At 45.8% G+C, this 26,208-nt stretch overlaps 1 protein-coding gene across 2 annotated transcripts in view; it reads left to right on the plus strand.

Annotated features, from left to right (window-relative positions):
* Window positions 1-26,208, plus strand: part of malrd1 (MAM and LDL receptor class A domain containing 1) — a 121,081-nt gene that overhangs the window by 8,954 nt on the left and 85,919 nt on the right. For both annotated transcript variants that reach the window (XR_016486640.1, XM_036944252.2), the window contains exons 5-10: window positions 495-591; window positions 17,033-17,176; window positions 17,645-17,803; window positions 18,541-18,646; window positions 19,495-19,868; window positions 20,077-20,540. Coding sequence is in view for 1 of the 2 variants with exons in the window: in XM_036944252.2 (XP_036800147.2) it covers window positions 495-591; window positions 17,033-17,176; window positions 17,645-17,803; window positions 18,541-18,646; window positions 19,495-19,868; window positions 20,077-20,540 (1,344 nt within the window). In the remaining variant the exon portion in view is untranslated. The remainder of the gene's footprint in view (window positions 1-494; window positions 592-17,032; window positions 17,177-17,644; window positions 17,804-18,540; window positions 18,647-19,494; window positions 19,869-20,076; window positions 20,541-26,208) is intronic.

Here is a 26,208-nt window from a genome sequence, read left to right on the forward strand (position 1 = left end):
GGGAGCCAGCCCCCCCCCAACAATTTTAACAATGCAAAAAGAAACAAGCGTATAAATGATTTCTCATTCGTGTCTATCCGTGGTTCATAATTGTCCTTCAATTCGCAAGAGGCAGCAGAGGAGGCAGCAGAGAAAGCACCAGAGCGAGGCAAACAGCTCCCCTCTGTCTTAGTATCTGTAACCCATGTATCTGATGATGTCTGACCCAAAATAATATGACATGTCACATACTAAGACAGGGGCGCTGTTTCGTTCGTTCGGATGCTTTCTACAGTGAGATTGAGGCGTCTCGCTGTCGGTGAGCGTCTTGGTCAAAATGATCAATATATTCAGAGATGACCTATCAGAGCTCAGAATTTGTGGGGGGGCTACTGGGGTGGCCAATCAGATTTCAGGGAGGGCTGTGGCCACCCCCTGGACATGCCACTGCACGCACACACACACACACACACACACACACACAGTATGATGTTCCTCTGTCCTGTGTATTACAGGTCATCATTCTAGGGGAGCTCTCTGGTGACAGTGACCCCTCTGAGATCGTGGCCATAGATGACATCTCCTTCAGTGATGGTTGTGTGACTGTCCCTGGTAAGGTCTTCTTCCATACCACCTCACTGTACACACAAATGTCAGGCCATGGCAAGGGTTAAAATGATCAGAATCAGCGTTACACAGTAAAGTATATCCCCTATAGGGCTACATATGAGGAAAACCAAGAAGAGGGGGATATACTGTAGTTGAAATACAAATATCAATACACACAGAATCCTGTTCTGTGTGTTGGCATTCTGAAGAGGCAGGTAGACATGGCCCGAGCTGTCAGTCATAACTCCAAATGTGGAAATGTTTGGTTGTTTTTTGCCTTATAAACCTACCCTATCTGGCCTCAAATTGAGGCCTCTTAATCACGAAACAATAAATTTACCCCAAAGTGTGAGCTCACCATCTTAATTTATGGCTGTTGGCATGATGGAGTGGACAAGAGAGACATGTGGCCTTGTGAAACCATAATTCAGGGCTGTGTGTGTGTGTGAGATAGCTGGACATGGATTTGTGAATGATAGCAGTGAATGTGAGAGGCCCCAGAGCTGCACAGCATTAGATCAGATCATATTACCTTATGCATTGAGCAAAATACATGTTAAACCTGCTAGAGGAAGATTTCCATAATCTCCGCCTCAGTGAGCTCCTTCAGTAGAGGTAGAGGAGATCAGCAACACTTGGAGAACAAATGGATTTAAATAAAAAAGCTTTATTGCAATGAATCGTACCAACATGTTTCATATTTTATCCTTCTTTAGGGTTTTTACAGAAATAAGAAGGAATGAGGATTTTGAACGTTTCAAAGTGGCCTCGGGGACCAATCACAAAGAATATGCTAATAAAAACATGTGATAGGTTAAAACAGTTGTAGAAAGACCAATTGATTGTGAGTGCATGTTGCACTGACCAATGGAATGTGAAAACACTAAAATAACATCAAACGTTAGGTTGGATGACTTACATGAATCTAACCAATTATTATTAGTGTAGACTGACCAATAGATTGTGATATTATGTTGTACTGAACAATGGAACATGTACATTTGTTTTCTGTAAGGGGGTTCTATTAATCTTGCCCGGGTGCCCGTGTAGGCATGTTTTTTTGCACCTGGTGAAGTTGATTGCATTCTTTTTGGAACGAGAAGGGCGCTCCTCTCTCCCCGCGTTCACCTGGTGACGTAACGGGCCTTTGGCCGGTTCCATTCGGTTCAGATAATCGAATCCGCCCAATGATAAAGTCAGTTGAGAATAATACCACCTGACAATGTAAACAGACACTCACGACATTACCAATGATAAATAAGGAAAAATAAGAGATATGCTTTCTAGAGGAAATCCTTGAGAATGAATTTCTCGCTCATACAGTACCAGTAGGAAATAAATATTTGAAAATGGAATCTATAAAACGCCTCTCTACGCTTTCTAAATGGATTAATAACGCCACCTCTTGGACCCAGGGACATTTTCTCAATACCAACAATTAGCTTTTTTTAAATGTCTGGCCACTGGATTTTTTTATGATCTTCTCTTTTGATCGAGCGCCTGTGTTCAATGATGCTTTCCTTAAGGGACTCAGTTTATCATTTAAACAACATTCTTGGTTTTACAAGTTGTGAAACTGCTCATTTCCGTTCTCTTGCTCTGACAGGGCGATTGTACCATTTTAATGTTTCTTTTGAGTTGACAATTAATACAATTACCACACTTAAAATCCCCCCACTGCTGGGCATCCTGTAGGCCTATTGGACGAGACGAGCTTGTGAGGGACAAGCGTTCACACCTCTATTTATTATCTCCTTAAGTAGATTTTCTTAAAGGGCATGACTTTGTAAAATATACCAGTGTTTAAATAGAACATTCTTTTTAGTACTTGTCTTGGGAGTAAGGGTCGTGCAATATATACGAGATGGCTTTCTCCTTCTCCTGTTCTGAACCAGTGGGATCTTTCCCGGATTCTCTGTTTTAATTTGACTTCAGCTTCTTGTAGCCATTCCCTTTTGAAAATGCGAATCTTCCAATTAATCCAGCACACGTTGTTTATTCCTCTCTTGTACAATGGGTGGGTCTAATCCTGAATGCCGATTGGTTAAAACTGCATTCTAGCTTGGTATCTCTTCCACAAGTTACCACCTGCTAAAGCTAAAGGCTTTTCTTCAGAGGTAGGGTGATAGTGGTTTTCATGTAAAAGGATGTTGCAGTCTGTGGGTTTGGTATACAGATCACAGGATAAAACACACTTTTTTTTTGCGACCATTATGTCCAAAAAGGTAATCGTTTCTGTGTTATAATTCATAGTAAATTTCAGACATCTAAAACGATCATTTATAAACCTCCAACATTGTAATGTCTCCCTTGTTACAGTAAAAAAACATGATCGATATAACATCTCCAAGTAACAATAATGGGGGAGAAAATAGTTAATGTTAGGGTCCTATACATTTTTTTTATTCTAGTCTGCCAACAAAAAGATTAGCATAACTATATAAAAGCCATCTTTGTTCCCTTGCCAGTCGAAGGTATGGGAAGTTGTTTTTCAAAACAGAAGAAGCCAGGCTGACGGTGAAGCTTGTGGGGAGGTTGTGTACTGGTCTGGTATCAAGATAGTGTTCTGAGGTCTCCAGGCATTGTTGGTGTGTCATGGTGGTATACAAGGTCTTAATGTCCTAGGAGCACAATATAGTTCCTGGGTTCAACAGGGGAGGCTATAGATGAACACAAGGAACTGAGTGCTGTCCTTGATGTATGACTTCAGCTTAGGGACAAACTCTTTAATGTGATGATCTACAAAACTGGAGACCCTTTCTGTGAGTCTACCAAACCGGAGACAACTGGCGTGTCAGGATGGTTAAGAGGCTTGAGGGGGCACTCATTCAGGAGAAACTGTGCAACTTTAGGGGTGATATCTGAATTAAACGAACCCTCCTCGAGTAAGAGTCTGAGATCTGTTTGGAATACTCGTGAAGGATATGCGTTCATCTGTTCGTAGAAACAAGAGCCATTAAGTTGTCTTAGGACCTCCTGGTCACATCTGGATTTGTCCATAACGACAATTGCGCCTCCTTTATCTGCAGGTTTTATGACAACAGAGGCATTCTTCTCAAGTTCACTTTAGTGCCATCTGCTTTTCTTTAGAGCTGTTAATAATTCTGTCTTCAGATGCGTTTCCAAATCCAACTCAGCGAGTCTACACTACAGTGCCTTGCAAAAGTATTCATCCCCCTTAGCATTTTTGCTATTTTCTTGCATTACCACCTGTAATTTAAATTGATTTTTATTTGGATTTCATATAATGGACATACACAAAATAGTCCAAATCGGTGAAGTGAAATGAAAAAAATGACTGAGTCAAATGATCTGTCACAAGATCTCAGTATGTATACACCTGTTTTGAAAGGCCCCAGAGTCTGCAACACCACTAAACAAGTGGCAACACAAAGTAAGTGCCACCATGAAGACCAAGAAGCTCTCCAAACAGGTCAGGGACAAAGCTGTGGAGAAGTACAGATCAGGGTTGAGTTATAAAATAATATCCTAAACTTTGAACATCCCACGGAGCACCATTAAATCCATTATTAAAAAATTGAAAGAATATGGCATCACAAAAAACCTGCCAAGAGAGGGCTGCCCACCAAAACTCATGGACCAGGCAAGGAGGGCATTAATCAGACAGGCAACAAAGAGACCAAAAATAACCTTGAAGTAGCTGCAAAGCTCCACATTTGAGATTGGAGTACTTTAAGCCGTACATTCCACAGAGCTGGGCTTTACGGAAGAGTGGCCAGAAAAAAGACATTGCTTAAATTAAAAAATGTGGGAGACTCCCCAAACATATGGAAGAAGGTACTCTGGTCAGATGAGACTAAATTTGAGCTTTTGGCTTTCAAGGAAAACGCTATGTCTGGCGCAAACCCAATACCTCTCATCACCCGGAGAACTACATCCCCAATGTTTTTCATCGGCAGGGACTGGGAAACTGGTCAGAATTGAAGGAATGATGGATGGTGCTAATTACAGGGAAATTCTTGAGGGAAACCTGTTTGTCTTCCAGAGATTTGAGACTGAGATGGAGGTTCACCTTCCAGCAGGACAATGACCCTAAGCATACTACTAAAGCAACACTTGAGTGGTTTAAGGGGAAACATTTAAATGTCTTGGAATGGCCTAGTCAAAGCCCAGACCTCAATCCAGTTGAGAATCTGTGGTATGATTTAAAGATTGCTGTATACTAGCGGAACCCATCCAACTTGAAGGAGCTGGAGCAGTTTTGCCTTGAAAAATGGGCAAAACTCCCAGAGGCTAGATGTGCCACGCTTATAGAGACAGACCCCAAGAGACTTGCAGCTGTAATTACTGCAAAGGGTGGCTCTACAAAGTATTGACTTTGGGTGGGGGTGAATAGATATGCACGCCCAAGTTTTCAGTTTTTTTTATTATTTCTTGTTTGTTTCACAATAAAAACTATTTTGCATCTTCAAAGTGGTATGTTGTGTACATCAAATGATACAAACACCCCAAAAAATATATTTTAATTCCAGTTTGTAAGGCAACAAAATAGGAAAAATGCCAAGCGGGGGTGAATACTTTTGCAAGCCACTGTATGTCTCAATTGAGTTACCTCCTTCAACAGTACACATTGTACACAGATGTTCAATTCCTGAGTGTGACACTCAGCCTTGGCATATCATCTTTAGTAGTAGCCTACCGACCTTGGATTTGTCTGTGTGCATTGACAATGGAACTCAAATCTGTACCCACAAGCCAATGTTTTGGGCTTTTTCTTTTCACATGATACTACAGCAATATTTCTCAGCACCAAGTACACTATAGCATCTTTACGGTGCGGTTTACGACCAACATAATTCACCCGATAGCATTACGTACCTTTTCTCTGTGTCTATAAAACAAATGGAGGTCATAGGTTCTCCATCGATTTTCCTATTTTACCATCCGCCGGGTGCCTTTGGGCCTTAAAGTCCTCTCTCATGGTTTGATGTGTGTAGAGAGAGAGTCTGTATTGTCGTTTAACGTAACACTCCTAAAGCGGTGCTTTGAGGCGTGGTTCCCTTAGTCTGCCCACCACAGGGCCGGCTACTAGCCTCTAGCACCGGGCCTAGTTTAGCGTGTCTAAGTGGAGGGGGTAGGTCAGTGACATCCCAGGCATGCAATCTCTCTGCCTCCATCTGTCTTCTTGCTCCTGTGGTGCCACTTTTAACTGTGTGACTGTGCTATGACTCATCAAGCCTGGGAATTGTCCTGGTCAACCGTAATGGCAAAGACGTAAAAACACACACAATCTGCTAACGCCGGGGCGGGTCCAAGATCCCGACCCTAGTGACTTCATCTTAGTGTCCGTGTTATTTTCTCTCAGGTGTCTGGTTGGTCATTTCGACTCCTACTAAACTTTACTGCTAATGAATAATTTCATCATGTTTTAATTAAACACCCTTGAACAGAGCAGAAGAACCTGTGTTATACCAACACTTGTGAAAAGTAGGCTATAGTTTAGTAGCTTGACTTTGATCCATAGCACATGAGATGTTGACATGTCTCTATGAGCTATAAACACATCATTCATTCGTTTAATTACCCAGTTGTAGGAAATGTACCGTTTGTAGTATATTTCAGGATTAAAAAGGATTCTGAAGTTTGTAATTTCCACTTTGAAATTTCTGACTTGTCCATTTAATTTTAATCCACATAATAATTCATATTTTCTGTTGCTGCAGGATAATTTCCCTCCTGTAGCAAACTGGCTAAATTAAGATCCTGCATCTGTAGCACCATATTGCCTGTAGCCTACTGTACATGGTGGAGGAACATATTGTCTGTAGTCTACTGTACATGGTGGAGGAACATATTGTCTGTAGTCTACTGTACATGGTGGAGGAACATATTGTCTGTAGTCTACTGTACATGGTGGAGGAACATATTGTCTGTAGCCTACTGTACATGGTGGAGGAACATATTGCCTGTAGTCTACTGTACATGGTGGAGGAACATATTGCCTGTAGTCTACTGTACATGGTGGAGGAACATATTGTCTGTAGTCTACTGTACATGGTGGAGGAACATATTGCCTGTAGTCTACTGTACATGGTGGAGGAACATATTGCCTGTAGTCTACTGTACATGGTGGAGGAACATATTGTCTGTAGCCTACTGTACATGGTGGAGGAACATATTGTCTGTAGTCTACTGTACATGGTGGAGGAACATATTGTCTGTAGTCTACTGTACATGGTGGAGGAACATATTGTCTGTAGTCTACTGTACATGGTGGAGGAACATATTGTCTGTAGTCTACTGTACATGGTGGAGGAACATATTGTCTGTAGTCTACTGTACATGGTGGAGGAACATATTGCCTGTAGTCTACTGTACATGGTGGAGGAACATATTGTCTGTCTGTAGTCTACTGTACATGGTGGAGGAACATATTGTCTGTAGTCTACTGTACATGGTGGAGGAACATATTGTCTGTAGTCTACTGTACATGGTGGAGGAACATATTGTCTGTAGTCTACTGTACATGGTGGAGGAACATATTGTCTGTAGTCTACTGTACATGGTGGAGGAACATATTGTCTGTAGTCTACTGTACATGGTGGAGGAACATATTGTCTGTAGTCTACTGTACATGGTGGAGGAACATATTGTCTGTAGTCTACTGTACATGGTGGAGGAACATATTGTCTGTAGTCTACTGTACATGGTGGAGGAACATATTGTCTGTAGTCTACTGTACATGGTGGAGGAACATATTGTCTGTAGTCTACTGTACATGGTGGAGGAACATATTGCCTGTAGTCTACTGTACATGGTGGAGGAACATATTGTCTGTAGTCTACTGTACATGGTGGAGGAACATATTGCCTGTAGTCTACTGTACATGGTAAACTGTAAGTGGCACTTCACATTTTTGTATGGAAAACGACTGTGAGGATTTCTTTGACAATATTCACAATATATTGACACAATTGCAATCTTTTTTAGAATAAATATCTTATTTCATCAATTACATTTGGAAATGCGTATTTGAGTGAACATTAGCAAGCCAGCAGGAGATGAAACACAAAGTGAATTCTCTCTTCCCTGTCTCCCGGGTTTTAGCTTGCGGCTATTAGGATTAGGATTTAGGATATTAACTAGCTTGTACATGACACATTTAGCTAGCTATGTTATCGACATATGGCAGTACACAAACAAAATCTAGCTCGCATATTTTTCCAGCTAGAAAGAAATAGCCGCAAATTTATTCAGTAACGGAGGAAGAGGATAGTGTAGCATGTGCTTAGCATGGAATATGCTAACAATGAAACTGACCAAAGGACTAGGTTCGGGAAGAGCAGTAATGAGATTAGCATTAAAAGATCAGACCAGAGACCAGGATATACAATTTTAACATGGTACTAATGCCGGCTAGTTTATTTTAGAAAAAGTTGTAGTTCTGAAAGTAAAAAATGTCCTCTTGAAGACTCAAACCATAAAAAAAATGACCAATTAAATGGTCCACAAATGCATTCAACCGCTTCTCAAGATGTATGGACCATCAATTATCGGCGTTTCTCTGAAGAGATGGTTATGATTGAACTCACAATTAAAGACTAGACCTAAAGGATTTGCGCATTTCTGATTGGCAGATAATCTAGTTGGGTTGTTTCTCTCACATTTCCCGGACTATTAACCCATTAGTTGACCTGGTTTACAATAGCTAGCTATAGCAAGCTAACGTTAGAAGCTGCCTCTTCAGCAAGAAGCAACTTTGACAACATTGTCAAAATTGACAACAAAAATTGACTTTCCCATTGATCATAATCGACAATACGAAGACAGCATGGCTCTGGGGCTTCCCCGAAATGCCACCAGTTCTGCGATTGGATCCATGGCCAAAGCGTCATATTTTAGTGTATCCCACACTCAGCAGGCTGTATAGAAAAACTCTTCTGGAACCACAGAATGACCATATTACCGCAACCCACAACCCCCATAAACACCATGAAAACTATAAACTAACAGTGACCTCCGTCGCGGCCAAAACTACTCTTTCCCATAGGCTTGCACTATCTATAGTATGACAGAATCAGCAGTTAGCCACCAACAGCTGGCAGACATGTTTACATTTGATTAGTTTTATTAGTGTTATTTAGATGGAAGACGTGAGCTAAATGTGCTATAGCTAGCTAACGTTAGAATTGAGGTAGCAAGTTAGCTCTTTCACTTAGCTACTGGTTCACTTACATTCTCTCGGTCTCTGCTGGTGCTGCTGGCTGTTTAAGATGCTTTAGAAACCACATTGATGGTAGGGACAGCATGCACTTTAAGAAGCAACTTATCGCTGAAGCTCTCTCACACATTTCTGCAACATTGAAGGTTCCCAAGAACACAGTGGCCTCCATCATTCTTAAATGGAAGAAGTTTGGAACCACCAAGACTCTTCCTAAAGCTGGCCACCTGTCCAAACTGAGCATTCGGGGGAGAAGGGCCTTGGTCACGGAGGTGACCAAGAACCTGATGGTCATTTTGACAGAGCTCCAGAGTTCCTCTGTGGAGATGGGATAACCTTCCAGAAGGTCAACCATCTCTGCAGCACTCCACCAATCAGCCCTTTATGGTAGAGTCGCCAGACAGAAGCCACTCCTCAGTAAAAGGCACATGAAACCAAGATTGAACCCTTTGGCCTGAATGCCAAGCGTCATGTCTGGAAGAAACTTGGCACCATCCCTACGGTGAAGCATGGTGGTGGCGGCATCATTGCTGTGGGGATGGATCCAAGATGGCGTAGCAGTAAGACCTATTTGTTTTTGTCCCGTGTAAATATTGAGTTTTGTTTAGTTTTTTTGTATACATTTCAATATATTTCAGTCTCTGTTCTCCATTTTCGGATTAAATATACCTTCCTGCAACCCACCTCACCCAATGTGGTATGGATCTGCTATTTGTTAGACCTTTAACTGGAGCCTCCATCAGAGGCTAGCCATCAGTAGCTAGCCAGCTAATTAGCTACTAGCTATTTAGTAATTGTTAGCCACTGCTAGTGGTCAGGCCCTGTGTGTAGCTAACTGACCCTCTCTGCCCATTTATCGCCATTTGCCCATTGTTGTTGTCTTAGCTGTTTACCTGTTGTTGTCTTACCCATTGTTGTTTTAGCTCTCCCAATCAACACCTTTATGCCTCTCTAATGTCAATATGCCTTGTGTACTGTTTAGCCCCTAGTCCTGCTCAACATGCCTCAGATAGCGCCTTTGTCCCACCCCCAACACATACGGAGACCGCACCTAGCTTAACTGGAACCTCCAGAGATACAACCTCTCTCATCGTCACTCAATGCATAGGTTTATCTACTGTAGAGAGAGCATGCAGAGGTCTGTCATACTATCCAGGTCTATGCCCAAACAGTTCGAGTTTCTACTTTTAAAAATCCATCTCTCCAGAAATAAGTCCCTCACTGTTGCCACTTGTTATAGACCCCCTTCAGCTCCCAGCTGTGCATTGGACATTGGACACCATATGTGAATTGATTGCCCCATCTATCGTCAGAGATCGTACTGTTAGGTGACCTAAATTGGGATATGCTTATTAACACCCCTGCCATCCTACAATATAAAGTAGATGCCCTCAATCTCACACAAATGATCAAGGAACCTACCAGGTACAACCCCACATCCGTTAACATGGGCACCCTCATAGATATCCTCCTAACTTGCACTCTAATAACACCTCTGCTGTTTTCAACCAGGATCTCAGCGATCACTTCCTCATTGCCTGCGTCCGTTATGGGTCCGCGGTCAAACCACCACCCCTCATCACTGTCAAACGCTCCCTAAAACACTTCTGCGAGCAGGCCTTTCTAATCAACCTGACCTGTGTATCCTGGAAGAATATTGACCTCATCCCGTCAGTAGAGGACGCCTGGTTGTTCTTTGAAAGTGCTTTCCTCACCATCTTAAATAAGCATGCCCCTTTCAAAAAATATAGAACTAAGAACAGATATAGTCCTTGGTTCACTCCAGACTTTACTGCCCTTGACCAGCACAAAAACATCCTGTGGTGTACTGCACTAGCATCGAATAGTCCCTGTGATATGCAACGTTTCAGGGAAGTCAGGAACCAATATACACAGGCAGTTAGGAAAGCAAAGGCTAGCTTTTTCAAACAGAAATTTGCATCCTGCAGCACTAAAGTTTTGGGATAATGTAAAGTCCATGGAGAATAAGAGCACCTCCTCCCAGCTGCCCACTGCACTGAGGCTAGGAAACACTGTCACCACCAATAAAACCATGATAATCGACAATTTCAATAAGCATTTCTCTACGGCTGGCCATGCTTTCCACCTGGCTACCCCAACCTCGGCCAACAGCTCTGCAACCCCCGCAACAACTGGCCCAAGCGCCCCCCCCCCCCCCCATCTTCTCCTTCACCCAAATCCAGACGGCTGATGTTCTGATAGAGCTGTAAATTCTGGATCTCTACAAATCAGCTGGGCTAGACCATCTGGACCTTCCTAAAATTATCTGCTGCCATTGTTGCAACCTCTATTATTAGTCTGTTCAACCTCTCTTTTGTATCGTCTGAGATTCCTAAAGATTGGAAAGCGGCCACGGTCATTCCCCTCTCCAAACTGTTACAGATCTATATCCATCCTGCCCTGCTTGTCTTCGAAAGCCAAGTGAACAAACAGATTACCAACCATTTCGAATCCCACCGTACCTTCTCCGTTATGCAATCCGGTTTCCAAGCTGGTCACGGGTGCACCTCAGCCATGCTCAAGGTCCAAAACGACATCATAACCTCTGATCGATAAAAGACAGTACTGTGCAGCCGTCTTCATCGACCTGGCCAAGGCTTTCGACTCTGTCAATCACCACATCCTCATCGGCAGACTCAACAGCCTTGGTTTCTCTAATGACTGCCTCGCCTGGTTCACCAACTACCGAGTTCAGTGTGTCAAATCGGAGGGCCTGTTGTCCGGACCTCTGGCAGTCTCTATGGGGGTGCCACAAGGTTAAATTCTCGGGCCGACTCTTTTCTCTGTAGATATCAATGATGTCGCTCTTTCTGCGGGTGATTATTTGATACACCTCTACGCAGACGACACCCTTCTGTATACCTCTGGCCCTTCTTTGGACACTGTGTTAACAAACCTCTAAACGAGCTTCAATGCCATACAACACTCCTTTCGTGGCCTCCAACTGCTCTTAAATGCTAGTAAAATGAAATGCATGCTCTTCAACCGATCGCTATCCGCACCCGCCCGCCCGACTAGCATCACTACTCTGGACAGTTCTGACTTAGAATATGTTGACAGCTATAATACCTAGGTGTCTGGCTAGACTGTAAACTCTCCTTCCAGACACATATTAAGCATCTCCAATCCAAAATTAAATCTAGAATCGTCTTCCTATTTCGCAACAAAGCCTCTTTCACTAATGCTGCCAAACATACCCTCGTAAAACTGACTATCCTACTGATCCTTGACTTCGGTGATGTCATTTTCAAAATAGCCTCTAACACTCTACTCAGCAAATTGGATGCAGTCTATCACAGTGCCATCCATTTTGTCACCAAAGACCCATATACTACCCACCACTGCGACCTGTATTCCTAAAAACCAGTTTTTGCTTTGTCATTATGAGGTATTGTGTGTAGATTGATGAGGGGGGAAAAAACAATTTAATACATTTGAGCCTAAGGCTGTAACGTAACAAAATGTGGAAAAAGTCTAGGGGTATGAATACTTTCCGAATGCACTCCATATAACAGTTTCGCCTAATAGGAATACACAGCAGATTACAAACAAATGATTGTGTTTTTAGCCAAGAAAAGCCTCTTTGGATATATAGCTCACGTCTTTTATATCTAACCACGTGCCATTTTGTTCAGTTACATTGGCTTCTTTATGCGCAATGTCTGTTATTATTCATATCACCTCCAGTTCAGCTGCAAATTTGCAGCAGTGATGTATTTCCCCACAATGGTTATAAATACTGATACAGTGCTTTGTCACAAATAATGGGCTTAGAACCATCAATAATACCCCACGATTAAACGGAAACCATGGATACAGGATGAAACATGACAAACACAGGTTATTGTAAATATTCCCGTCCCCTGAAACAAATCCGGGTTAATAAGTGATCATAGATTTGACCTGTATTCACCTGGTCAGTCTGTCATGAAAAGAGCAAGTGTTCTTAATATGTTGTACACTCAGTGTATCTCCAAAGGGACACACATGCATGCACACATACACACATACATATATATATATATATATATATATATATACACAAAGACGCTTTGCATAGGTAGATGTCAGTGGATGCTTGTGTACTTTTGTGTGTGTTTAAAGGGATTTGGATGTCTTGTCTTTTTGTATGATTGTGAGTGAGTGAGTGGGTGGGCATGTGTGTGTGGAACACGCTACTCCAAATTAATATTTTTGACCTGTTCCAGTGATTTTCTTAGTTATTTTGTCTGGGGCTCTGGAGAGGAACTGAATGGGTGTCTTTCTGGCTGCTGGCTCCTCAGTCTGGATCTCTCTATGCCTGCATCCCAAATTCAAACCTATTCCCTACCTAATACATTACTAAAAGTAGTGCACCATGTAGGGAATAGGGTGGCATTTGGTTCGGAAGCCTGGATCTCTCTGTCAGTCACAACTCATGTTGCTGGAGTCGATCCAGGAGATAGTCATCTTTATTACCAAAGGCTACAAGGGGAAGGGACATGTTATTTTTTACCCCATTCATTCACAAGATACTAGGGCCAGGCCATAGACTTGATACCTCCTCCAAAACAGAACCTTATGGTTTTATTTCAAACATATACAACTCAGTCACTATAGAGTACAGTAGTAGTTCTCAAACCTCTCCTGTAGGGGATCCTTGCCACTCCATGTATTTGATTTATTGCAGAGCTAGCACACCTGATACAACTTGTCAACTAATCATCAACCCTTGACTAGGTGAATCAGGTGAGCTAGATCAGGGCTACAACAAATTGTGAATAGTCTGGGGGTTCCAGAGCAGAGATTTGAGAACCACTCGTCTATAGTATCCAAGTACAACAGAGGAACTAAGCATGACCTTCCTGTACATTTTATGTAGCCTGACTAATATCAAACTCAAAGTGGACAGCTTGCGTTGTACCATGCGGTCTGGATTGCCAGGCTACCATAGACCTGCTACCTGTTCTAAACACATCCTGATGGTCCTACTGTATTTAAAACAGATGCAACTCACAGGCGGCACTATAGTCCACAGTATCCAAGTGCAACAGAGGAACTATGCATGAACTTCCTGTACATGTCGGTATATTCTGTTTTTAAAGTTTTCCAATGTTTGTGAGTTACTGTTCTTACTCAAAGAAATGAGAAGAGAAGCCTTTTTTTTCAATATCCAGCCAGAACCCATCTGAAAATTGGACTATTTTATTTAATCGTGTTTCCAATACTTCTCATATAAAAGCCAGAATTTAATTTCAGTCCAATTAAGAGAGAGTCTCTACGGCTCAATATTGATCTAAATAACTCTACGCTCCCATTGGTTCTCATCACTTCATGGTCCAATCAAAGTCCTCTCTGCAATAACAACATAATGTACTTACTCTTATGGAGGATGAAGACTGATTAAAGGGTAGCTTTCTTTAGTGCACAGTGATTTCACATGAGTGGAGCTTTATGAAAAACGTGCACGGGATAGATATCATGGCTGTAAGTGCCTGCATGTGAACAAGACATAACGTAGAGCTCTGTCTGAATTATGAGGTCTGTATCTAAAACGGCACCCTATTCCCCATATACAGTGCCTTCAGAAAGTATTCACACCCCTTGACTTATTGACTTTTGTTGTGTTACAGCCTGAATTTAAAATGGAATACATTATGAATTTTGTCACTGACCTACACACAATACCCCATAATCTCAAAGTGGAATTATGTAGTTTTTTTAAAGAATTGAGATACATTTAAAAAATGAAAAGCTGAAATGTCTTGGGTCAATAACTAATCAACACCTTTGTTATGGCAAGCCTAAATAAGTTCAGGACTAAACATTTGCTTACACGTCACATAATAAGTTGCGTGAACTCACTCGGTGTGCAATAATAGTGTTTAACATGATTTGTGAATGACTACCTCATCTCTGTACCCCAGACATACAATTATCTGTAAGGTCCCTCAGTCGAGCAGGGAATTACAAGCACAGAATCAACCACAAATACCACAGAGGTTGCCTTGCAAAGAAGGGCACCTATTGGTAGAATGGTAAACATAAAAAAAAGCAGACAATGAATATTTCTTTAAGCATGGTGAAGTTATTAATTACACTTTGGCAGTTGTATCAATGGTACTGGAGAGGAAGGTAGATGTTTTATGTGTCCATCAACCTTTTGTGTTTTTTGTTTATTTGCTTTGTTTGAAACTTATTTTTTTACTTATTTTGTTCCTAATGTTGCCGCTACCGTCTCTTATGACCTGAAAGAACTTCTAGACATCAGGACTGTGATTATTCACCATGGACTAGCAGAATAATTTTTTCCTTTCACAACTCTGACGAGCCCGACGCAAAGGATATATTGCTTTCTCGGGAATAGACCCAGATCCCCGCGATTTGCGTGAAGAGGTGGAGAAAAAGGGGCCAAAGGGCGGGCCACCTTCTGAGAATTCGTAGGCGATCGAATAAACCCCCGCTTCCCTCCATTTTGCTAGCAAACGTGCAATCTTTGGAGAATAAAATCTACGAGCTACACGGAAGATTTAACTACCAACGGGACATTAAAACTGTAATATCTTATGCTTCACGGAGAGTCGTGGCTGAAAGACAACACTATCAACATTCAGCTGGCTGGCTACACGCTATACCAGCAGGATACAACAGCGGCGTCTGGTAAGACAAGGGGCGGTGGACTATATATTTTTGTAAATAACAGTTGGTGCACGATATCTAAGGAAGTCTCGAACTATTGCTCGCCTGAGGTAGAATATCTCATGATAAGCTGTGGACCACACTATCTACCTAGAGTTTTCATCTGTGTTTTACGTAGCTGTTTACATACCACCACAGTCAGAGTGAGCTGTATTCCACCATAAACAAACAAGAAAACGCTCACCCAGAGGCGGAGCTCCTAGTAGGGGACTTTAATGCAGGGAAACTTAAATCCGTTTTACCAAATTTCTATCAGCGTATTAAATGTGCAACTAGAGGAGGAGAAAACTCTGGACCATCTATATTCCACACACAGAGACACATTCAAAGCTCTCCGTTGCCCTCCATTTGGCAAATCTGACCATAATTCCATCCCCCTGATTCCTGCTTACAAGCAAAAATTAAAGCAGAAAGCACCAGTGACTAGATCAATAAAAAAGTGGTCTGATGAAGCAGATGCTAAGCTACAGGACTGTTTTTCTAGCACAGACTGGAATGAGTTCTGGGATTCCTCCGATGGCATTGAGAAGTACACCACATCAGTCATTGGCTTCATCAATAAGTGCATCGATGACGTCGTCCCCACAGTGACCGTACATACAGTACATACCCTAACCAGAAGCCATGGATTACAGGCAGCATCCGCACTGAGCTAAAGGCTAGAGCTGCCGCTTTCAGTGAGCGGGAATCTAACCCGGAAGCTTATAAGAAATCCCGCTATGCCCTCCGACGAACCGTCAAACAGGCAAAGCATCAATACAGGACAATACAAGATGGAATCGTACTACACCGGCTCTGATGCTCGTTGGATGTGGCAGGGCTTGCAAACCATTACAGACTATAAAGGGAAGCACAGCCGAGAGCATGTGACACGAGCCTTCCAGACGAGCTAAACTACTTTTATGCTCGCTTCGAGGCAAATAACACTGTAACATGCATGAGAGCACCAGCTGTTCCGGAAGACTGTGTGATCCCGCTCTCCGCAGCCGATGTGCCTAAATGACTACCGACCCGTAGCACTCACTTCTGTAGCCATGAAGTGCTTTGAAAGGCTGGTCATGGCTCACATCAACACCATTATCCCAGAAACCCTAGACGCACTCAATTTGCATACCGCCTCAACAGATCCACAGATGATGCAATCTCTATTGCACTCCACACTGCCCTTTCCCATCTGGACTAAAGGAACACCTATGTGAGAATGCTATTCATTGACTACAGCTCAGTGTTCAACACCATAGTGCCCTCAAACTCTACAGAGTATTTTGTGAAGATCGTTGACAAAAAAATACAAATAAATAAATTTAAAACTTTGTAACACAACAAAATGTGAAAACGTCAAGGGGTGTGAATACTTTCTGAAGTCACTGTAGTGCACTACTTTTGACCAGGGCCTATAGTAGTGCACTATATAGGGGATACAATGCCATTTAGGACACTGTCTGAAAGGCCTCTACACTGTCCCTAGTCCACATTGTTTACTGCTACCAGTAATAGCATTGTCTTGCCATGTGATATGTATATTCCTTCCTTTCTATGTTCTTTATCTGCTTTCATTCCCAGCCCCAGATAGCAGTGTTCCTCTGTCCCCAGTCCTTCTGTGCCCCCCCTCCTCCTTTACCTGTGCCAGTGGGGAGTGTATTGATGAGGGCAAGGTGTGTGACTTCACCCCACATTGTCCTGGCGGGGAGGATGAAGCCAGCTGCCGTAAGAACCCTGTTGCCAAAAATGCCAAGTAACAAACACACCAAACTCCAAATCCCATAAACAACCCTGGGCGTATCCCAGGTGCTGTGCTCAAGCTTCTGTCTTTTTGTAGTTTCATCATTTTTTTTGCTACAGTTGTAGGCTATATCAGAAATGATCACGTTTGATCCTTCAGGTTGTTGAAGTTTGATGTAAGAGTACTTCTTCATTGTCCAATGTAGTTGAAGCTATGAATTAGTCAAACGTAGTCCGGAGGTCAGAATGGGGGTCAGTTCCAATCCTATTGCATTTCAATGTAGGAAAGCATTGACCCTCCTTCTGCTCGATGCCATTGAATCCATTGTCTTGTTGATTTGATTTATTTTGCGGTAAAACATTACTACAGTTTAAAAAGTACACAGAAATCCCAGAGAAGAACACAAGCAAGCTTGAAATACACGTACTTACTTATGCTCTCTCTTCACCCAGGCTCCTTCTGTGACTTTGAGAGTGACTCTTGTGGCTGGCATGAGTATGGCTTTGCCCAGGGGGATGGTTTCGACTGGGTCAGGGGCTCAGCAATGACCGTACCACTGGACCACCAGGGCCAGATCCCTCCTCTGGACCACTCCACCAACAGCAGCCAGGGTAGGAGGAAGGTGTCACTGTCAACACAACACCACACAACACTCCAAACAGCACAGTAACGCTAGCTCTGGTCCAGGGTGTTACGTGCTTCTTCCTAACAGCATCAGTGTCAGAAAATCGCACCTAACACCATGAACCAGAGCTAGGCAACACTGTGGTCTGAAAATAGTTATCTCCCCCACCCCCCACAGAGCGAGCTAATGGAATAAGCACAGAGGTGTGATTGCCTGATAAGAGGCTGTGTGGTGTCGGCTCGACGCTGTCGGTTTGGAAATAAGAGGCAGAATAAAATAATATTACTCACAGATTAAATCAATCACTTCTTCAGAAAATGCCCCGGCTGGTAATTTTGTAAGTACAGAGCCAGAGAGAGCAGCGGCGTCTGGAGAGAGAGAAACGCTTTCTCAGCCATCTGAATAATAGAGGGGAAATCGACATCTCTCCCGCCTGGTATTAAAAACCACACACCTCTGCGCAATATTTCACCCACTCCCAAACTTAATGTGCTCTTCTTCCTCTGCATTTTCAAATATATATTTTTTTGCAATCAGGATAGTCAGGTTAATTGTTGTACGTTTATAGCTTCTTCCTCATGTTTATTTTTTATATGGGATGTCTCCTTCCTCCCTCCCTCTCTCCCCCCTCCTTCCTTCTCTCCGTCCATTTCTCTCAGCTCTGCTATTTTCAGTTTTTTATGCTGTTGTAAAGTTCTCCTCTGCTTTCCCTTCTCATTGCAGGCCACTTTATGTTTGTCTTGAAGAACAGTAGCAGTATTTCCCAGAAGGCTTTTCTCCGGGGCCCCCAGTACCGACAGTCAGCCTCTGGGTGCACCATGACCTTCTGGTGAGGATAATGACCCTGTTATCTTACAAACGGCATTAGAAGATTCCATTCCTCATGGTTCAGTAATGGGTCTGATGTTATTTCCACACTGGGGTGCCTCAGGGTATAGCTTTTGATTATCTCAGTACAGTGGCTCACTTTCTCTATGGGGCACCGTGACACTGTGCTACATACAAAATATTTACCGCTGTCTCTCTCAACAGAATAGGCATGAATTGAGATAACGCTGAATTTCTCCCGAACTCATTGGTCTGTAGATATATCACATGCCTATCTAAAGCTCTGCTGTTTTAGACTGCCAATTTGAGTTATAGATGTTCAAGTGCAGTATTTCACTAGCTCTGCCTCTCTCTCCCTCTCTTTTTGCTCTATGAGCATATCCCATTTTGTAGCTTCAGTCAGTAGTGAGACGTGCATCTGAATCGGTCACATTATGACACTTTTATGGCTGTTTAACATCCCTGTCAGAAGACAGATTGTATATTTCCTTTGGATGATTGGAATGCTACATTTGTCAGAAAATTGCAGTTCGAGGGTTTATCAATTTCATTTTCTCCAGAGCAAGCAGAAATGTTCGCGTTTAATGTCCGGCATGTTACATTATCATTCCTGGACAAATCATTACCTCGTCTCAAGAAATGAAGTACACTTCAACAGAAAACTCTGATGGGTTGCAAACCAGCCTGGTCAAATGGCTGTTATGTATCAGTAGTATGTAATGTGTGCGTCCCAAATTGCAACCTATTCCCTACATAGTGAACTACTTTTGACCAAGTAGTGCACTATAGAGGGAATAGTTTGCCATTTGGGACGCAAACAATTATCCCTCTCTACCCCCACACACCCAGGCATTATAACTCAGGCATCTCGGTGGGGGCTGCAGAAATGTACCTGCGTATCGCTGGCATGGACAACACCACCGTGCTGTGGCAAACCCTCTATAACCAAGGGAACCACTGGAACCGGGTCACGGTGCAGCTGGGCCGAATCACTCAGCCCTTCCAGTTCTTATTGGCTAAGCTCAGCCTGGGCGTGTTTGATGGAGTCTCCGCCCTGGACGACATCAGCTTCCAGAACTGCTTGTTACCCCCAGCGGTGGAGGCGGGGCAGTGCCCCAGCCACACCCACTTCCACTGCTTGCGGAGCCGGGCATGTGTGGAGCACCTGCAGCTTTGTGACCTGGTGGACGACTGTGGGGATGGCTCGGACGAGGATGACTGCTGTGAGTCATACTCACACAGACAGACAGAGGCAACCATACAATCAAAATAGAATGTACAGTACATGTGTGAGATACTAGAACATACAACAAAATTGGAACATTTTGGCTAAGCACTTTGCTCTTATAGCACCATATTTTGTGGGACGATAACAGGAAAACTCTTTCTCTCTGTCAATATTGTCTTCCTCTCCATCTCTTCCTCTCTCAGCCGCGGAGCTGATTTGTGACTTTGAACAGGGACTGTGTAGCTGGACCCAGGAGCAGAGCCACAAGGGAGGTGACATCTTTGACTGGACGCACATCCAGGGACCAACGCCCACCCTCCAAACTGGCCCCTGGAAGGACCATACCCTGGGCAACGTCAACGGTCACTACCTGTACATCGAGTCCTCTGCCCCCCAGGAGTTTAAGGACACGGCTGTGCTGGTCAGCCCAGTGTTCCAGCCTACCCTCCACCATGGTAATGGAATGCCCAGCATCGGCACAGGCCCCCGCCACCCCTGTGTGTTCCGCTTCCACTACCACATGTTTGGGTCTCATGTGTTCCGCCTGGCCGTGTACATGAGGACCACCAAGCCTGGCCATGGTCACATGCTGTGGGTGCGCTACGGCGACCAGGGCAACCTGTGGCACAGGAAAACTCTCTACCTCAACAGCGCCAAGCCCTTCCAGGTAACTAGGGTTGCAAAATTCTGGCAAACTTTCCCAAAATTCCCAGGTTTTCTAGAAATCCCAGATTGGAAGTTTCCTGGAATCAGGAGGGAATAAGCAGCAAATTGGGGAATCCTCCAATCAGGATTTCTGGAAAAACAGGGAATTTGGGGAAAGTTCCCTCTTTTGCAACCCTTTAGGTAACTCATTCAAAACTCTTCAAATTAGTGCCAGAGAGAATCTTTATATGTGATGGTTTATTGATGTTGTCGTCTGGTGAGCCTTTCTGATGGATGGTTGGTTTAGTGGTATTTCTGTTATTAAACCACACTTTTACCTCCTAAAGAGATACCCGCCACTGCCCTGAGACTCAACAGAAAACAGTCCACATTGACATCAGTCGGTCAACTGTTCACTTCCAATCGGACAACACAAATTGCATGCTGTAGTTAGTTCTTCGTTGTTCTAAAGCCTTGTTCACATTGGCATTTTTTTTGCATATCTGATTGGAAGCTGTTCTTTTCCTGCAGTCTGAATAGCCAAAAAAAGCACATTGAATCAGATATTTCAATGGACATTTCAAACCACCTTGGTAGGTTGTTTTGAAATCAGATACAAATCTGATTCTTGGCCATGCAACTTGATCTGATTTATTTGTCCTCAAGTGGTTTTTAGACTGTTATTTGGCACATCCTGTAACGGTTTTCCGTATGAGAAGGAGAGTCGGACCAAAATGCAGCGTGTAGATTGCGATCCATGTTTTAATGAACAAACGTAAAACACGAATCAATGCAAACACTACAAAATAAAGAACGTGATGAACGTAACGAAAACCTAAAACAGCCTATCTGGTGAAAAACACATAGACAGGAACAATCACCCACAAACACACAGTGAAACCCAGGCTACCTAAATATGGTTCCCAATCAGAGACAATGACGAACACCTGCCTCTGATTGAGAACCATATCAGGCCGAACATAGAACTAGACAAACTAGACATGTAACATAGAATGCCCACTCAGATCACACCCTGACCAATCAAAACATAGAAAATACAAAGTAAACTATGGTCAGGGCGTGACAGTACCCCCCCCCCCCCAAGGTGCGGACTCCGGCCGCAAAACCTGAACCTATAGGGGAGGGTCTGGGTGGGCATCTGTCCGCGGTGGCGGCTCTGGCGCTGGACGTGGACCCCACTCCATGACAGTTTTAATCCCCCTCCTAAACGTCCCTAAATAGGTTACCCACCACAATGATAACATGGGACAGAGGGACAGCTCGGGACAGAGGTAACTCGGGACAGATGGGTAGCTCAGCACTGAGAGGAAGCTCAGCACTGAGAAGAAGCCCAGGCAGGTAGTAGAAACTACCAGAACCTGGCTGGCTGGCGGTTTCAGCAGATCCTGGTCGACTAGCAGATCTAGAAGAATCTGGTCGACTGGCGGATCTGGGAGAATCTGGTCGACTGGCGGATCTGGGAGAATCTGGTCGACTGGCGGATCTGGGAGAATCTGGTCGACTGGCAGATCTGGGAGAATCTGGACGACTGGCAGATCTGAGAGAGTCTGGACGACTGGCAGATCTGGAAGAGTCTGGTCGACTGGCAGATCTGGAAGAGTCTGGTCGACTGGCAGATCTGGAAGAGTCTGGTCGACTGGCAGATCTGGAAGAGTCTGGTCGACTGGCAGATCTGGAAGAGTCTGGTCGACTGGCAGATCTGGAAGAGTCTGGTCGACTGGCAGATCTGGAAGAGTCTGGTCGACTGGCAGATCTGGAAGAGTCTGGTCGACTGGCAGATCTGGAAGAGTCTGGTCGACTGGCAGATCTGGAAGAGTCTGGACGACTGGCAGATCTGGAAGAGTCTGGACGACTGGCAGATCTGGAAGAGTCTGGACGACTGGCAGATCTGGAAGAGTCTGGACGACTGGCAGATCTGGAAGAGTCTGGTCAACTGGCAGATCTGGAAGAGTCTGGTCGACTGGCAGATCTGGGAGAGTCTGGTCGACTGGCAGCTCTGGCTGCTCCATGCTGACTGGCTGCTCCATGATGACTGGCAGCTCTGGCTGCTCCATGCTGACTGGCTGCTCCATGCTGACTGGCAGCTCTGGCTGCTCCATGCTGACTGGCTGCTCCATGCTGACTGGCAGCTCTGGCTGCTCCATGCTGACTGGCTGCTCTGGCTGCTCCATGCTGACTGGCTGCTCCATGCTGACTGGCTGCTCCATGCTGACTGGCGGCCCTGGCTGCTCCATGCTGACTGGCGGCCCTGGCTGCTCCATGCTGACTGGCGGCCCTGGCTGCTCCATGCTGACTGGCGGCCCTGGCTGCTCCATGCTGACTGGCTGCTCCATGCTGACTGGCAGCTCTGGCTGCTCCATGCTGACTGGCTGCTCTGGCTGCTCCATGCTGACTGGCTGCTCCATGCTGACTGGCGGCCCTGGCTGCTCCATGCTGACTGGCGGCCCTGGCTGCTCCATGCCGACTGGCGGCCCTGGCTGCTCCATGCTGACTGGCGGCCCTGGCTGCTCCATGCTAACTGGCAGCTCTGGCGGCTCCTTGCAGACTGGCAGCTCTGGCGGCTCCTTGCAGACTGGCAGCTCTGGCGGCTCCTTGCAGACTGGCAGCTTTGGCGGCATCCTGCAGACAGGCAGCTCTGGCGGCTCCTTGCAGACTGGCAGCTCCTTGCAGACTGGCAGCTCCTTGCAGACTGGCAGCTCCTTGCAGACTGGCAGCTCCTTGCAGACTGGCAGCTCTATGCTAACTGGCAGCTCTATGCTAACTGGCAGCTCTATGCTAACTGGCAGCTCTATGCTAACTGGCAGCTCTATGCTAACTGGCAGCTCTTTGCAAACTGGCAGTTCTGAACAGGCGGGAGACTCCGGCAGCGCTGTAGAGAAGGAAGGCTCTAACAGCGCTAAACAGGCGGGAGACTCCGACAACGCTGGAGAGGAGGAGGGCTCCGACAGCGCTGGACAGGCGAGGCGCACTGTAGGCCTGATGCGTGGTGCTGGCACTGGTGGTACTGGGCCGAGGACACGCACAGGAAGCCTGGTGCGGGGAGCTGCTACCGGAGGGCTGGGGTGTGGAGGTGGTACTGGAAAAACCGGACCGTGCAGGCGCACTGGAGCTCTTGAGCACCGAGCCTGCCCAACCTTACCTGGTTGAATGCTCACGGTCGCCCTGCCAGTGCGGCGAGGTGGAATAGCCCGCACTGGGCTATGCAGGCGAACCGGAGACACCGAGCGCAAGGCTGGTGCCATGTAAGCCGGCCCAAGGAGACGCACTGGGGACCAGCTGCGTAGAGCCGGCTTCATGGCATTAGGCTCGACGCTCAATCTAGCCCGGCAGACACGCGGAGCTGGAATATACCGCACTGGGCTATGCACCCGCACTGGAGACACCGTGCGCACCACTGCATAACACGGTGTCTGTCCGGTCTCTCTAGCCCCCCGGTAAGCACAGGGAGTCTGCCCAGGTCTCCTACCTGGCGTAGCCATACTCCCTGTTAGCCCCCCCCCAATAAATTTTTGGGGCTGCCTCTCGGGCTTCCTTGCCAGCCGTGTTCCCTCATATCGCCGGCTCCTCTCTCCGGCTGCCTCTGCTCTCCTAAGTGCCTCCACCTGTTCCCATGGGAGGCGATCTCTTCCAGCCAGTATCTCCTCCCAAGTGTAACAGCCCTTGCCATCTAAAACGTCCTCCCATGTCCATTCCTCTTTACGCTGCTGTTGCTGCCTGTTGACACGCTGCTTGGTCCGTTGGTGGTGGGTGATTCTGTAACGGTTTTCCGTATGAGAAGGAGAGTCGGACCAAAATGCAGCGTGTAGATTGCGATCCATGTTTTAATGAACAAACGTAAAACACGAATCAATGCAAACACTACAAAATAAAGAACGTGATGAACGTAACGAAAACCTAAAACAGCCTATCTGGTGAAAAACACATAGACAGGAACAATCACCCACAAACACACAGTGAAACCCAGGCTACCTAAATATGGTTCCCAATCAGAGACAATGACGAACACCTGCCTCTGATTGAGAACCATATCAGGCCGAACATAGAACTAGACAAACTAGACATGTAACATAGAATGCCCACTCAGATCACACCCTGACCAATCAAAACATAGAAAATACAAAGTAAACTATGGTCAGGGCGTGACAGTACCCCCCCCCCCCCCCCAAGGTGCGGACTCCGGCCGCAAAACCTGAACCTATAGGGGAGGGTCTGGGTGGGCATCTGTCCGCGGTGGCGGCTCTGGCGCTGGACGTGGACCCCACTCCATGACAGTTTTAATCCCCCTCCTAAACGTCCCTAAATAGGTTACCCACCACAATGATAACATGGGACAGAGGGACAGCTCGGGACAGAGGTAACTCGGGACAGATGGGTAGCTCAGCACTGAGAGGAAGCTCAGCACTGAGAAGAAGCCCAGGCAGGTAGTAGAAACTACCAGAACCTGGCTGGCTGGCGGTTTCAGCAGATCCTGGTCGACTAGCAGATCTGGAAGAATCTGGTCGACTGGCGGATCTGGGAGAATCTGGTCGACTGGCGGATCTGGGAGAATCTGGTCGACTGGCGGATCTGGGAGAATCTGGTCGACTGGCAGATCTGGGAGAGTCTGGACGACTGGCAGATCTGAGAGAGTCTGGACGACTGGCAGATCTGGAAGAGTCTGGACGACTGGCAGATCTGGAAGAGTCTGGTCGACTGGCAGATCTGGAAGAGTCTGGTCGACTGGCAGATCTGGAAGAGTCTGGTCGACTGGCAGATCTGGAAGAGTCTGGTCGACTGGCAGATCTGGAAGAGTCTGGTCGACTGGCAGATCTGGAAGAGTCTGGTCGACTGGCAGATCTGGAAGAGTCTGGTCGACTGGCAGATCTGGAAGAGTCTGGTCGACTGGCAGATCTGGAAGAGTCTGGTCGACTGGCAGATCTGGAAGAGTCTGGTCGACTGGCAGATCTGGAAGAGTCTGGACGACTGGCAGATCTGGAAGAGTCTGGACGACTGGCAGATCTGGAAGAGTCTGGACGACTGGCAGATCTGGAAGAGTCTGGACGACTGGCAGATCTGGAAGAGTCTGGACGACTGGCAGATCTGGAAGAGTCTGGTCAACTGGCAGATCTGGAAGAGTCTGGTCGACTGGCAGATCTGGGAGAGTCTGGTCGACTGGCAGCTCTGGCTGCTCCATGCTGACTGGCTGCTCCATGATGACTGGCAGCTCTGGCTGCTCCATGCTGACTGGCAGCTCTGGCTGCTCCATGCTGACTGGCTGCTCCATGCTGACTGGCAGCTCTGGCTGCTCCATGCTGACTGGCTGCTCTGGCTGCTCCATGCTGACTGGCTGCTCCATGCTGACTGGCTGCTCCATGCTGACTGGCGGCCCTGGCTGCTCCATGCTGACTGGCGGCCCTGGCTGCTCCATGCTGACTGGCGGCCCTGGCTGCTCCATGCTGACTGGCGGCCCTGGCTGCTCCATGCTGACTGGCTGCTCCATGCTGACTGGCAGCTCTGGCTGCTCCATGCTGACTGGCTGCTCTGGCTGCTCCATGCTGACTGGCTGCTCCATGCTGACTGGCGGCCCTGGCTGCTCCATGCTGACTGGCGGCCCTGGCTGCTCCATGCCGACTGGCGGCCCTGGCTGCTCCATGCTGACTGGCGGCCCTGGCTGCTCCATGCTAACTGGC

Source organism: Oncorhynchus mykiss, chromosome 15 (genome assembly GCF_057628025.1).
Source record: "Oncorhynchus mykiss isolate SJ-2025 chromosome 15, ASM5762802v1, whole genome shotgun sequence".
Classification (NCBI taxonomy): Eukaryota; Metazoa; Chordata; class Actinopteri; order Salmoniformes; family Salmonidae; genus Oncorhynchus; species Oncorhynchus mykiss.